General features: G+C 39.6%; 1 protein-coding gene across 1 annotated transcript; it reads left to right on the forward strand.

Annotated features, from left to right (window-relative positions):
- The first annotated feature begins 11,558 nt into the window (after window positions 1–11,558).
- LOC139003936 (olfactory receptor 4E2) lies at window positions 11,559–12,500 on the forward strand. Its single transcript, XM_070406438.1, has one exon. The coding sequence runs from the start codon at window positions 11,559–11,561 to the stop codon at window positions 12,498–12,500; it is 942 nt and encodes a 313-aa protein (XP_070262539.1).
- Window positions 12,501–15,300: the final 2,800 nt, after the last annotated feature.

Here is a 15,300-nt window from a genome sequence, read left to right on the forward strand (position 1 = left end):
GTTAAGACGAAATTTTAGAACCAGACTGCCTGGATTTGCAGCCCATTTTAAGAGTTTCCTTCCCTGCTTTGTAATTCTTTTATATTGTCTTCCTATTTTCAATTAAATTTGTTACATGTTACAGCCTACTACTATCAGCTAGATTTAAGTAGGGGTGGGGGATGTCTGGCCTGAGGGCCTTATAGGCCTGAGAAATCATTTGGTCTGGCCCTGCCAAGGCAACTTCAGGTGGGACTCAAAATTCAATAAATCTAGGTATTTATTCATAGCAACATAAATTCATATTAAGTGAATTATATTAAGGGAATGATGTTATAAATATCCAAATGGCCCTTAGCAGAAAAAAGGTACCCCACCCCTGGTAGAGAATAAGTAATTATTGCTATGGTTTTGTCCCTATACAAGACAAAGCTGATCAAGGCTTAGATGGTCAAATTGCAGGATATTTGGATATCAAAAGTGAAGGCTGCCTAAGTTAAAATAAGGTATAGTCAGTCACATGTTACATGATTTGTTTGGAATAAAAGATTAAGCAAAAATTCTCTTTGGGTGAACTTTTGAGATGAAATTTGGATGGACATAATTGTGTTGGAAAGCAATGTAACATTATGAATCAAGGTCATTAAAATGCGTATATTTCTTTTACTGGGTAATTCTATTTTTGAGCTCTCACTTAAAGAGAGGCAGTTAGAAAAGAGAGTTAGGTTTAGAGGCTTTAGACTTTGGCATGTTTATATTGCAGCATTATTCACTAGGGCGAAATATGGGCAACAATCTTAAGTAAGTTATGATCAATGGAATATTTCTTTCATTTTTATTTATTGATTTTTAGGGAGAGAGAGGAAAGGAGAGAAAGGGGGGGAGAGAGAGAGAGAGGGAGAGAGAGAGAGAGAGAGAGAGACAGAGAGAATTCTGTTCTTTGTGTTTGTAAGGCTGAGGTCCTCATTTTCTTGCTGTCTGTGGGCCAAGGGCATCTTCAGCTCTTTAAGGGCACCTGCATTTGTTCTCACATAATCCCCTGCATCTTTAACCAGCAACAGCACTTCTCATGTTTGGAATCTTTGGACTTCATCTTCTGCCTTCTTCCTCTGCCACCAGACAGAGAAAGTTCATGTACTTTTTAAGACTCATGTGCTTAAGCGAGGCCTACCTAGATATCTCCCTTTTTAAAGGTCAGCTGTGTCATGTGACACAACACAATAGAGTGATATTTCATCACATTCAAGGGTTTGGGGATTAAGGCATGGGATCTTGGGCCATTCCTTGAAATTTTACCTACTGCACGGCCAATAAAAGACATTTATAAAGACTATAAAAACTCTGAATTACCAGAAAAGGGGACAAAGTCAAAATACACATTTATTACTACAAATCATAACATCATGGTTGACTTAAAAAAACACGAGGCAGTTATAAACTTTTATTACAAATTAAAAATGAGGTTTTAAAAAATCTCAACTTGACCAGATAGGAAACAATCGAAAACCTTTAAAGGTGTCTTGAGAAACACCAGGCTTAAAGGAAACAACTCACGTTTGTCTTTACCCAAACAGATGTGGATAGTGTAACCCTCCCAAACTGACTTGATAATGCAGATAGTTTTGCTTATCTGGTCAATGGACAAAAAAGCCAAGAATTTATGGTCTTCAGCTCCAATCTTTCATTCATTTCTTAATGCTGGAATTGTATATTCATTTCTTCTTTTTGGACAACTGAACTGGATGGCGGTAAAGGCGGTAAGCTGACCTTCACTCAGGCCGGGCCCTGCTCAGCCTCAGACAAACAAATTCTTAGCTGGTGAATCAGCTGCTTTTGTCTCTTTGCCATGTTGTGTTTTAGGTTTTTCTGGGCATCTGTAGAAGTAATTGAAGTTGCGGTGATACTGATATTGAGGTGGATGCTGACCTTGGGCCTCATCTCTTTGGTTTTCCTTCTCCTCTTTTATTGCTGTCCTCTGTGCTGTCTTTGGTGAGGATTGTCCCTGAGGAATCATGTTCTATAACCCGGATACATATTCTGTCCATTGGCCTACCTTGTTCTCCTGCATTCTGGTTGTCAGCACCCTCCATCACGTCTTCCTGCACAGGGGAGCTGGGGTAATGTGGTCAGTGCTCAGAGGGTTTCCACAGGTAGTAAGGTGAGAACTGTGGTCTGAGGTAGGCTGGCACTATTGGGCCTGGCCTTCACGACCACTTTTCCATCCCTCATTTTTTTTTCCTTCTCTCACTGTTCTGGTAATTCTGGTAATTGCATGGAGGATCCCTACATGTGCGTAGCATAGTGCTCTTGCCTCTACATGGCGTGCTCCAGCTCCACCTTGAGCTGCTCCAGCCGCAGCGTGGTCTGGGTCAGGGCCTCACAAAATCTCTCATTCTCAATGTGCAGCTTTGCGTAGAGTTTCCTGAAGCTCCCTCAGGCTCTTCCAATTTTGGCTGGGGTTTGGGGTTTAGGTCCTGCTGCCTCTGGAGGGGAAGGGCTGGATTCTGGGCTGATGTCCACTGGCTTCACCTTCTCCCCTTTCACAGGCCCTCTCCTCTCATTGCCAACTCTGCAGTGCTCCCTGGAGGCCTGTGGTCCCTGTCCCTGCCCCTCAGGCACCTCTACTCTCTGGGCAGGGCCATCAGAATTCTTAACCCCAGGGACTCGGGGCTGCCAGGAAGGGTCCAGGCTCTGAGCACCCTGCTCTCGATGTGGATGGGAGAGTCTGATTAGGGGAAGGCCTGCAGGGGGAAGGGGCTGCGAGGTTGGCTGCTGGCCCCCTTATCAGGTGGTGTGCTGGCTACAGTGGGCATCATAGCGACTGGCCCAATCAGGGCCATGTTCTGCCTGCTCACCACTCCCCAGTCCCAACACGGCCTCCACTGCCCGGCTATCAGGCCTTTGGGATCACCAGCTCAGGGCGCCTGCTTTCCCACAGGCCTGAGCCCCTCATCCTTGAGCCCCTCAGGCCTGTGGGAAAGCAGGCGCTGGTGATTTCACCTGCATGCGTGTTCGCCAACCATCGACTGATGGAAAGCACTGCCCACTTGGGGCCGCTCAAACCTGGGTGGGCAGGTTGGGGGCACTGCCGCCACTGCTATTGCCACTGCAGCTGCTGCTGCTGCTGCTGCTGCTGCTGGGGCTTGAGGCACTGACTGAGGCTGCCGGGCATGCCCCCGACCTGCCCGCCCGAGTTGGCAGATCGCTGCTGCCGCCCGGCCTGTAGCACAGGGGATACCCGGGCGGGTACCTGATAGCTGCGGCCCCACCGCCAACCCCAGGACCCCGCAGGAGGCCCGGGTGAGGGCGGAGCAAGAGCCGAACACCCTGGTCCCACCTGCCAGCCCCGGGTTCCCTGCGGGAGGGCCGGATGAGGGTGGAGCGGGTGCCGAACACCGTGGTCCCACCTGCCAGCCCCAGGTCCCCACAGGAGGCCCGGATGAGGGCAGGGACCTCTGCCACCAGCCCTGGATGGAGGCGAGCTGGCGGTTGGCACTGTCAGGCCCTGCCTGCAATATGCAAATTAGCCGCCATCTTGGCTGGTGGTTAATTTGCATATCTCGCTAATTAGCCAATGGGAAGGGTAGCGGTCGTACGCTAATTACCATGTTTCTCTTTTATTAGTGTAGATATGCATAGCCCATGGACCTGGGCACTAGGGTGGTGAAGACCTGGGGGTGGGGTGTGGGTAGGGTCTGGGAGGAAATGGGTACAGGATGGGGGCACAGAAGACATCTGTAATACTATCAGCAATAAAAAATATATTACAAAACAAAATAAAACAAACAAATCACTTGCCCATTTTAAGTTAGGTTGTCTTTTTATTGTTGAGTGATAAGAGTTCTTCATATGCTCTGAATACAAGTTAGACTATATATATGTATATATATATATATATATATATATACATATTTAATATATTTTATTGATTTTTTACAGAGAGGAGGGGAGAGGGATAGAGAGTTAGAAACAACGATGAGAGAGACACATCGATCAGCTGCCTCCTGCACACCCCCCACTGGTGATGTGCCCGCAACCAAGGTACATGCCCTTGACCAGAACCGAACCTGGGACCCTTCAGTCCGCAGGCCAATGCTCTATCCACTGAGCCAAACTGGCTAGGGCTAGACTACTTATATTTAATGTAATTACTGGGGTTTGATTTAAATCCACGATTTTGCTATTTGTTTCTTATCCTCATTTTTCTATGCTCTTTTTTGAATTTGGATTGAGTTTTAAAAAATATTTTATTTTATCTCTACTGTTACTTTATTAGCTATACCACTTTGTTTTAGCTGTTTCTTTAGCACTTAAAATATATATCTTTAATGTAGTATACCATCAAATAGTATTTTATCACTGCCTATATAATATAAGAGTCTTTCAAACTACTATTCTCCTTTTCCAGCCTTTTTGTTATTACTTTCATATATTTTATTGCTGCATGTTATAAATTCCACAATGTGTTATTATTATTATTATTTTGCTTTAAGTGATCAAAATTCTTTTAATGAGATTTAAAAACTGACTGGTTAGAAATCTCTAGGTATTTTTACCTCATTACTGAAACATGTTATCTCATGCAGATATTCTGTAAAGTGTGGATTATATAGTTTTTGCTTTTAACTTTTATTCAATCAGTAGAAAAGACAAATGAGGTGTTGAGTCAGATATTTCTGGAAATTAAGTTGGTTCTAGGCTATATATTGGACATTTTTGGTGTCCATGGGTTGGTACCAATTTACTTAGTATTCATGGGTGAGGAGGTTTCACTTGTCATTGGCCTTTGAATCCCTGGTGTGTATTGCAGTGGTTAGTACAGTGGCTAAACACACTGATATGATGCTAATTGCCAAAGTTTGGAACTCTTCCATATTTGGAAGCTGCTGGTTTTATTGTCCAGGTATTAAATTGCTAAATGAATGAGATGAATTATCAGAAATTCATTGAAATGGAAAACTTTTAATAATACTCCTGAGTATTCATTGATGGCAAGTTCAGTTATAGTTATTCAGTGATCACTTCAAAATCCTACGTCAGATAGATAAAAATCCCAAAGCTTTCAAGCTTGAAATCCACCCTGTGCAGAATTTTGTGCTTTGTATTTTACAGCCTAAGCTTCTGTAACACAGGATAAGAGGAGAAATGAATCATTAGAGGTTGCACAGGAGATTATGGTAAGTGCTTGATGTTAGTGGAAAACCTATTTTCAACAAGCAAGTTAAGTCCATAAATGTTACTGGGTATACATTGAAGAATATTGCTTTGGCCTTCAAAAGAGAGCCAGACTTTAGTAGAGTTACTAGTTTTATTGAGTTGATTGGATTACACTGAGTTTTCCTATCCTCTTGCTGCCTCACCTTTATAAAGTGATAATAATTATTTTAAGTTATTTAAGGTGGATTTTGAGGGAGGGAGAGAAGAGATAATGAGATCTTCAAAGGAAGTTTATTCCTTGAGAATCTAAACTTTCCTAACCCTAAACCACATTCCTATCTTTAATACCATTGCAAAAAAGGTAGTTGTGTTAGTCAGGGTTCTCCAGAGAAACATAACCAACAGGATCTCTCTCTCTCTCTCTCTCTCTCTCTCTCTCTCTCTCATCTATCTATCTATCTATCTATCTATCTATCTATCTATCTATCTATCTACAATAATCTATCTATCATCTATCTATCATCTATCTATCTATCTATCTATCTATCTATCTATCTATCTATCATCTATTGATCAACAAATCACATTTATAGAGAAAGAGAAAGAGATTTATTTTCAGGAATTGGCTCATAAGATTGTGAGGCCTGGTTAATCTGAAGTTTGCAGGCCAGGACAGCAGGATGAAAATTCTGACAGGAGTCAGTCTTACAGTCTTGAGTCAGTAGACAGTCTGAAGGCAGAATTATTTCTTCTGGGGACCTCAGTCTTTTCTTTTAAGGCCCTCCACTGATTGTAGTAGGTCTATCCACATTATGGAGGGTAATCTGCTTTACTCTAAGTCAGTGGTTCTCAACCTTCCTAATGCCTCGACCCTTTAATACAATTCCTCATGTTGTGGTGACCGCCAACCATAAAATTATTTTCATTCCTACTTCATAACTGTAATTTTGCTACTGTTATGAATTGTAATGTAAATATCTGATATGCAGGATATATTTTCATTGTTACAAATTGAACATAATTAAAGCATAGTGATTAATCACAAAACAATATGTAATTATATATATGTGTTTTCCGATGGTCTTAGGCGACCCCTGTGAAAGGGTGGTTCGACCCCCAAAGAGGTCGCGACCCACAGGTTGAGAACCACTGCTGTAAATCTACTGATTTAAATGTTAATCACATTTGAAAAACACCTTCGTAACAGCATCTAGACTGGTATTTGGCAACACAACTGGGTGCCATGGCCTAGCCAAGTTGACAGACACAATTAACCATCACAGTAATTAAAGGGATAAAATTATTACTTACTTTCCAAATAATGAAAATCAAATCAAATGACTTGCCCAAGAAGCAGAATCTAAATTTTTAGGTATATTAGCTCACAAAATAGATCTTTATTCAATAATGTTTATTATTTCAGCAAAAGAATCAAATACTAACTTGCTCTGATTTGACACAAGTACTTAAAACCTTTATATTTTCTTTTCTCCCCAGCTTTAATGATGCGATGATTTTATATATAGAGTGACATGATTACCACAATCAAAACACTCCTATATTTTCTTGATACAAGATTTTAAGCTTAAAGTTAATATCAAATAATATCTCTTAAAGTCATTTGTTTATGAAAAACAATTACTTTTCTTCTGTAGTAAATGTTTGTTGGAACCAGTGCAAATATAATTCTATGATGCCATAGTAGTTACTCATTAAAGTGCAAATGGCAAGTAGGCTTATTTCTACCTCAGCTGGCCAGAGGAAGACAAAGGTATTGAAAAAGACAAATTCAAAATTTACAGAGAATGAAAGGTTTAAAAAAATCCAGGGACCAACATTGAAAGGATGGAACTATTTAAACAGAAACCAGTTACTAATGTCCAAATCAGAGTGTTTTTATTTGGTATTTAAAAAATATTTTTGTTTTCTCAGGTTTATTTCATAAGGAATTATAAAATAAGTGGATTAAAGAATATTATAACAATCAGCTAAATTGCCCCTGCTTAATTGGAGAGAATTGGTAAGCTTTGCTACCTCTTTACCTGCCCTGCTTATTGTGGATATGCACATATGCAGATGGTGTTGAGCAAGACCCCATTTCAATCACTTGTCTGATATGCTGCATAAGTGTGTGGTGTTTAGAAGTTTAATAGGTGGCCTTTTAACTTATGAGAATTATTTTGCCCTCTCTTCTGTCTCAGGGCTCAATGTATTTTTTCATTGTGTTGCTTTCTATGAGGGCACCTACACACACACCACAAATACACACATTCTCCAAGATTCCTCAAAATGCCTAGCATTATGACTTGCCACCTTTTAGATTTTGCCATGGCACCTGTTCTTTTTTTTTCTAGTTATCAAAAAAAATCATAGAATTGTGAAGTTTGGGGTTGGGAGGAATCAAGACCATCACTTCCCTCTGCCTCTTTGCATTTGAATCCCTAGCACAGTTTCTGGCTAGGCACTCACAATGTTTATAGAATGAATGTTAAATATGCTACAATCGTTTGAACAAAGAATGAGCCTCTTCTACAGTCTTTACTTGTTTGTCTAAGCAAGGTTGTCCTTATTGCCACTGGAGAAAGCCTGTCTTTTCTGTGCTCTGAAAGCCAGCATACAGACTAGATTTGGGCTGTTCTAAAAAAATGGAAGACCACAGCCGACTGTATGACAGCTCTGCCCCCCTGGGCTTCCCTACTCAGTGTCACTCTCTGGGCCATAACTCATCATAACTACATCCTTGGAACATACGGGGGAAGTGCTGTGGAGAGCTTTCTCTGTATGCAGAGGACACCGTTTAGTTCTTACCATAAAAAAAATTCTTACCTTTAAAACCTCAGAGCAGCTTTCTTTCTCAGAAATTTTTTCCCCTCTTGTTTTGGTTGACAATCTGGTAGATAATATCATGACATGCTATGAAGGATCAAATACATATTTTTAAAACTTTATCTTTATGGTTGAAAGTATTACAGGTGGAACAAATATTAAAAAAAGAAAAAATACAATATTCTGTGAAGGATAAAACTTAAAAATAAACTAAGCACAATGTACTAAGAGAGATATAGGAGTCAATCTAGCTCATCAGCTCTCTAGAGGCAACTGCTAAGTGGTGGGAACCTTAGGGCAGGAGAACTGGGACAGAGAATTTCAGCTCTGCATGCAAAAGCAGGCAAGCCATGAAACATCTCAGAACCTTAGCTACATGACATTTTATTAGAGAGATAAATGTCTATGAGCTTCCATTTTTAATGATAATTTTCTGAACCACTAATGAAGCCAGAGATCCTTCCCATTCCCTGGCTTTTCTCTTAGGTTTTTCAACAGGAGACCTAGACATGTGCTACATCTCATCACGAAGAAGAGCTGCATCTAGTTCCTATTTCATAGCTCAGAAAACCGAGGCTTGGGCAGGTGAAGCCGAAGGTCACAGTTACTTGAATTCATTGAACGTGCTCTTGTGAGGAGCCTCTGCCTCTCCTTTCTAGGTGAAAGTAAAACAGTTCTTGGTTCTTTGCTGCTAATGCATTGCTGACCAGCAGTGTATAGGAAAGATATTCCCCATCTTCAGAATATTGCTTTATAAGAAATACAACCATATTACAAACTTTCAGACATGGATGAGTAAAATTGTACTCATGATCCCATGAAGTCGGCATTTTACTTTCCTTTCTGTTTTTCTCCCGCTACATATGCTTTTTTCTTTCTTTTTTTAATCCTCACCCGAGGATATTTTTCCATTGATTTTAGAGAGAGGGAAAGACAGAGAGAAACATTGATGAGAGAGAAACACATCAATTGGTTGCCTCCTATACAAGCCCTGACCAGGCCCCAGGCCAGGGAGGAGCCTGCAACCGAGATATGTGCCCTTGACTGGAATCAAATCCGGGACCCTTTGGTCCACAGGCCGACACTCTGTCCACTGGGCCAAAACAGCTACATATGCTTTTTAATACTTTGTTTTTTAAATAAAGTAACCCATGCTTATTATACAAATTTAAACACTACAGAGATTAATGGAAAAATGAATAAAATCCTACTATCCCCTTCAATTCTTTACTTCACAGGTAACCAATGTTACAATAAATGTGTATTCTTTAACACCTATCTTCTATCCTCTTAGAATAAATATTACATACAAACATAAGTCATCAATATGTATATATGTTTGAATATGTATAAATATATTCAAGCATACATGTGTATATATATATGTGCTTATCTACACATAAAAATCTCTTTTCATTTTTTCCTTCGTTTGTTTGTTTCGTGTCTTTGTTTGTTCCTTCTTTCTTCTCTACCTTTCTCTCTCTCTCCCTCCCTCCCTTCCTTCCTGGTTCACAAACCATATTTATAATATGGTTTTTTCACCAAGAAGTTAATAATCTATGAAGTTAATAGTTTGCAATCTTGGCTGTTTGGAATCAACAAGGAGCTTTAAAAGTACTGGTGGGTCTGAATGAATTGTCTGAGATGAGGCCTGGGCAGCAAAATTTATACCCCCCTACCCTAGGCATTGTGAATCACTGCTTCACTATACTTAGACCCGACTCATTCTTATTAATGACTATATATTAGTAATATTGTGATTGCACTAAATTTATTTACCCATTCTTCTATTGATAAACATTCAGTTTATTTCCAGTACCTTGTTTTGCTAAAAATGTTTAAATAAACATATATCCTTAATTACTGATTTCTTTATTTCTATGAAATACAGGGTAGGGAAAAAGTAAGTTTACAGTTGTTTGAATGAAAAATAATTTAATATTGTATTGTAAATAAATAATACAATAAAAAGAATAATTATTTTATCTCAATTTTTATTCTTCATAATATTTCAATATTTTTTCATATTGATAATTCTTTATTATTACCATTCCTAATAGCTGCACACAATTCTATTTAAGTTCCACTATATTTATTCAGGCTTCAAAAACAAATGTCACTGGAATTTTGATGGGGAAAGAAAGCCCCATGACTGCTATATTAAATAATGCTGTAATTAATATTTTCTTGCATTTAATTTTTTTCATAGTTTGGATGCTTAAGAGATTCCTACAAGTGAAATAATTGAATCAAGAATATAAGTATTTTTTATGATTTGTGGTAATTATTTCTTAAACCCTGTTATAGTTTTTGGCCAGCCCATCAGTATAGGAAATTATAGGTAATATAACGTTAGTATTTATAAAATATTTTGTCCTCAGGGACAAATAATATTACAAAATTTAAAAAATTATGTTTTAGTTACTTATTAGCTCTACTGTGAAGGAAGGGTTGGATTCTTTTTCAGGTTACTTCAGTCAAATAAAAGCATTTTTGCATACCTACTGTGTGCAAGTACCCATCCTAAGGGTTACAAAGGATAAGTCATATGTGGTTATTGCTTTTAAAGAAAATGCGAACTTGCCCAGTCCTTGTGGCTCAGTGGTTGAGCATCGACCTATGATCCAGGAAGTCGAAATTCCGGGCAGGGGCATATACCCAGGGTTGTGGGCTCGTGTAGAAGGCAGCCGAACAATGACTCTCTCTCATCACTGATGTTTCCATCTTTCTCTCTCCCTTCCTTTCTGAAATCAATAAAAATATATAAAAAAAGAAAATGCGAACCTAATGGAGAGCAAAGCCAAATAGTTTCTTTTCTTTTACAGTTAAATTCCATATAAAAATATGAAAAGGAAGAGATAAGATTTGATTGTGTCAGGAAAGTTTCATGAAAGGTATTGGTCTTTGAGAGACTTGAAAGAAGAATAATTAAATAGTCAGTGATGAGGTGCAGAGAGTACATTTGATTACAGGGTGTTTTATGAGCAGAGGAAACAATAAATAGAGACAAAGATTTTGAAAGTAAGTAGGTGCAGGTAGCATGGCTGAAGTATAGTAACTTGCTTGGCTGGAGAAAAGAATGCATAGGGGGAAAGAAGGGATTCCATCGTGGGAAAATTAATGTGCAGCAGACTGTTGCAGCCCTTGAAGGTACATTTAATTTGATAGGAAGAGTGAAACAATGAATGATTTTATCTGGGAGTTGTGCTTTGAATATTAATTTGGTGATATCTGCAGATTAGACTAAACTGAAAAGAACTAGCTAACTAGTGGCTAGGGATTTTGGGCAACTTATTTATTCTTGTAAAGCTCACTTATCTCATCTGCAAGACAGGACAGGCATGCCTATGCCAGCATGTGGTTGTGGTTAAATAGAATGGTGGATGTAAAGTGTCTGGAACGGCTCCTGATACATTGTGGGTATATTGTAACAATTATTATTAAATTGGTCTTAATTATAAATGCTCTAGGAAGTAATAGGCAACTCAGATAGGAATGCAGAATCACTTGAGTTAGTTCCATTCCTGTAACAGTAAAGCTAAATTAGCTTTTATTCTACCTCCTTTCCACCCAAAGTCCCTTGGAAAACTCAGTGGATGGATGCACTAAACCAAACAAGAGTGACTGAATTTGTCTTCTTGGGACTTACTGATAACTGGGTACTGAAGGTATTATTTTTCATGGCATTCTCAGCCATATATGTGCTCACTCTTTGGGGGAACATCCTCATCATGGTCACCATAATCTTTACTGAACATCTCCATAGCCCTATGTATTTCTTCCTGAGCAACCTGTCGTTTATTGACATCTGCCACTCATCTGTCACTGTGCCCAAGATGCTGGAGGGTTTGCTTTTAAAGAGAAAGACCATTTCCTTTGACAACTGCATCGCACAGCTCTTCTTCCTCCATCTGTTTGCCTGTGCTGAGATCTTTCTGCTGACCATTATGGCCTATGATCGTTACGTAGCCATCTGCACGCCGTTACACTACACCACTGTGATGAACATGAGGGTCTGCATACAGCTTGTCATTGCTCTCTGGCTGGGGGGTACTGTTCACTCTCTGGTGCAGACCTTCTTGACCATTCGTCTGCCTTACTGTGGCCCCAACATTATTGACAGCTACTTCTGTGATGTGCCTCCTGTCATCAAGCTGGCCTGTACAGATACATATCTCACAGGAATGCTGATGGTGTCCAATAGTGGAACCATCTCCCTCGCCTGTTTCCTGGCTTTGGTCACCTCCTACACAGTCATCTTGGTTTCTCTTAGAAAACAGTCAGCTGAAGGGCGCTGGAAAGCCCTGTCTACCTGCTCAGCTCACTTCATGGTGGTTGCCCTCTTCTTTGGACCATGTATCTTCATTTATACTCGACCCAATACCAGCTTCTCCCTTGACAAGGTGGTATCTGTCTTTTACACAGTGATCACCCCTTTGCTGAATCCCCTCATTTACAGTTTGAGGAATGAGGAAGTAAAAAGTGCCATCAAGCATCTCAGACAGAGACAAGTTTTTTCCGTGAAATCGTGTACATGATGGTCTTGGGATTGCACATATAATTATGGCCAAGTCTTTAATGAGAGAGTAAAAATAAAGAAACAAAATCATTAGGTGAAGTGGCATGCAGCAGTGCAGACTTGTGCATGAAAGAGAGGGACTTGTTAACTATTACTTAAATAAAGAAGAAGATCATGGTGGAACATATAAGGAAAAAGAATGTGGAAAAGTTTAAAGAAGGTTTCTGATTTCACCAATAGAAGAACAATTTGGACACAGACTCATTTTTAGGAACAGGTTATAGTTGAGAGTGAACCTGCTTTCTTGATTTGTATTGTTCTGTGGGTTACTGACTCTGGGAAGCTATACACCACACCTGTGTTTTATACATTATTAGCGGCCTGGAGCACAAAATTCATGCAGCGGCCGGGGGGGGGGGGGGGGCGGGGGGCTGTCCCTCAGCCCAGCCTGCACCCTCTCCAATCTGGGACCCCTCAGGGGATGTTCACAGGGATTGGGCCTAAACCGGCAGTTGGACATTCCTCTCACAATCCAGGACTGCTGGCTCCCAACCGCTCGCCTACCTGCCTACCTGATTGCCCCTAATTGCTTCTACCTGCCAGTCTGATTGCCCCCTAACCACTCACCTGCCAGCCTGATCGATGCCTAACTGCTCCCCTGCTGGCCCAATCGCCCTCAACTGCCCTCCCCTGCAGGCCCGGTTGCCCCCAACTGCCCTCCCCTGCCAGCCCAATCACCTCCCAACTGCCCTCCCCTGCTGGCCTGTTTGCTCCCAACTGCTCTGCCCTGATGGCCTGATCACCCACAATTGCCCTCCCCTTCTGGCCATCTTGTGGCAGCCATCTTGTGACGACATGGGCATGACCATCTTGTGATGACATGGGGTGGCCATCTTGTGTGAGGATGCGATGGTCAATTTGCATATTACCTTTTTATTATATAGGATACTGGTTTCAATCTTGCTCTCAAATGCAGGGTGTTCCAAAAAATGTATACGCACTTTAACAGCTGATAGCTCAATTTCGAAAATGAGATTTATTTTACCAAACACTGCTTTTATAATTATTCAAAGTGTGTGTATACATTTTTTGGACACCCTATTTATTTTCAATGTGTTTAAGCCTTTACTCATTTACATTAAATTAAATTTTGCTACTTTTGAAAGTGATTCTTTACCAAAATTATGAACCTTGGTCATAGAGAACATTTTATAACTTGACTCCAAAGGCAAGGGAAATAAAGGCAAAAACAAATGAATGGGACTATATAAAACTAAAAAGTTTCTGTACAGTAAAGGAAACTGATAACAAAACAAAAAACAGCCAACTAAATGGAACATATTTGCAAACAGTAGCTCCAACAAAGGTTTAATTTTCGAAATATATAAAGAACTCATAAAACTCAACACCAAACAAACACCCCAATCAAAAAATGGGTAGAGGACCTGAAAATACACTTCTCTCAAGAAGACATAAGAACAGCCAATAGATATATGAAAAGATGTTCAACCTCACTAGCAATTAGGGAAATGCAAATCAAAGCTACAATGTGATACCACCTCACACTTGTTAGAGTGGCTATTAACAAGACAAGCAATAACAAGTGTTGGAGAGGTTGTGGAGAAAAGGGAACCCTCGTTCACTGCTGGTGGGAATGTAGACTGGTATAACCACTATGGAAAGCAGTCTGGCAATTCCTCAAAAAATTAAGAATAGATCAACCATATTACCCAGCAATCCCTCTCCTGGGCAGATACTCAAAAACATGTATTCATAAAGATACATGTACTCTATGTTCATTGCAGCATTATTCATAATGGCCAAGACATGGGAACAAACAAAATGTCCTGTAATAGAGGACTGGATACAGAAGATGTGGTACATGTACCCAATGGGATACTACTCAGCCATAAGAAAGGATGAAATACTGCCATGTGCAACAATGTGGATGGACTTTGAGAATATTATACTAAGTGAAATAAGTCAGTTAGAAAAAGCTAATCACTATGATTTCACTGATATGTGGGATATAAAACTGAAACTCAGAAACACAAACAGCAGTATGGTGGTTGCCAGAGGGAAGGGGGTCCTAATATATGGTGACAGGAGAAGATTTGATTTTGGGTGATGGGCACACAGTATAATATACAGATCTTATAACATAGAAACCCACACCTGAAACCTATATGATCACATTAACCAATGTCACTCCAATAAATTAAAAAACAACAACAACCCAGCTCTTAGGGGAAAAAAAGTGATTTTCTCATTAGTTCTAATATTCTTTGTGTTTTTATTTTGACAACATCAAGGTGGATATGTATAAAGTATGTATTTTAAAATAAACATTATCAAGGTAAAATTTAATTACATAAAAGACAACCATTTTAATTGTAAATTTTGACCAATTTTTACAAAGGCACATATACACCAATGTAACCACCTCTCTAATGAAGATATAGCATATTTCCAACATCTCCAAAAGTTTCTTCAGCCTCTTCCCAGCCAATCCCTCTATCCCCATGTAAGCATCCAAGAATCTGATTTTTATCACTATAAATTATATTTGTCTTTTCTAGAGTTTCATATAAATTACATCATACGATATGTACTCTTCTGTTCCTTTACTTTTTGCTTTGCATGTTGTTTCTGAGGTCAATTCATGTCTTTATGGTATCAGTAGTATGTTCCTTTTTATTGTTGAGTAAACATTATTCTTTTAAAATTACAGTTGATATACAATATTATATTAGCTTCAGGTGTATAGCCCTGTGATTAGACATTTATTTAACTTATGAAGTGATCACCCTGATAAATCT

Source organism: Myotis yumanensis, unplaced genomic scaffold (assembly GCF_028538775.1).
Source record: "Myotis yumanensis isolate MYYU_CA2020_CCGP unplaced genomic scaffold, mMyoYum1.0.hap1 SCAF_1, whole genome shotgun sequence".
Taxonomy (NCBI): Eukaryota; Metazoa; Chordata; class Mammalia; order Chiroptera; family Vespertilionidae; genus Myotis; species Myotis yumanensis.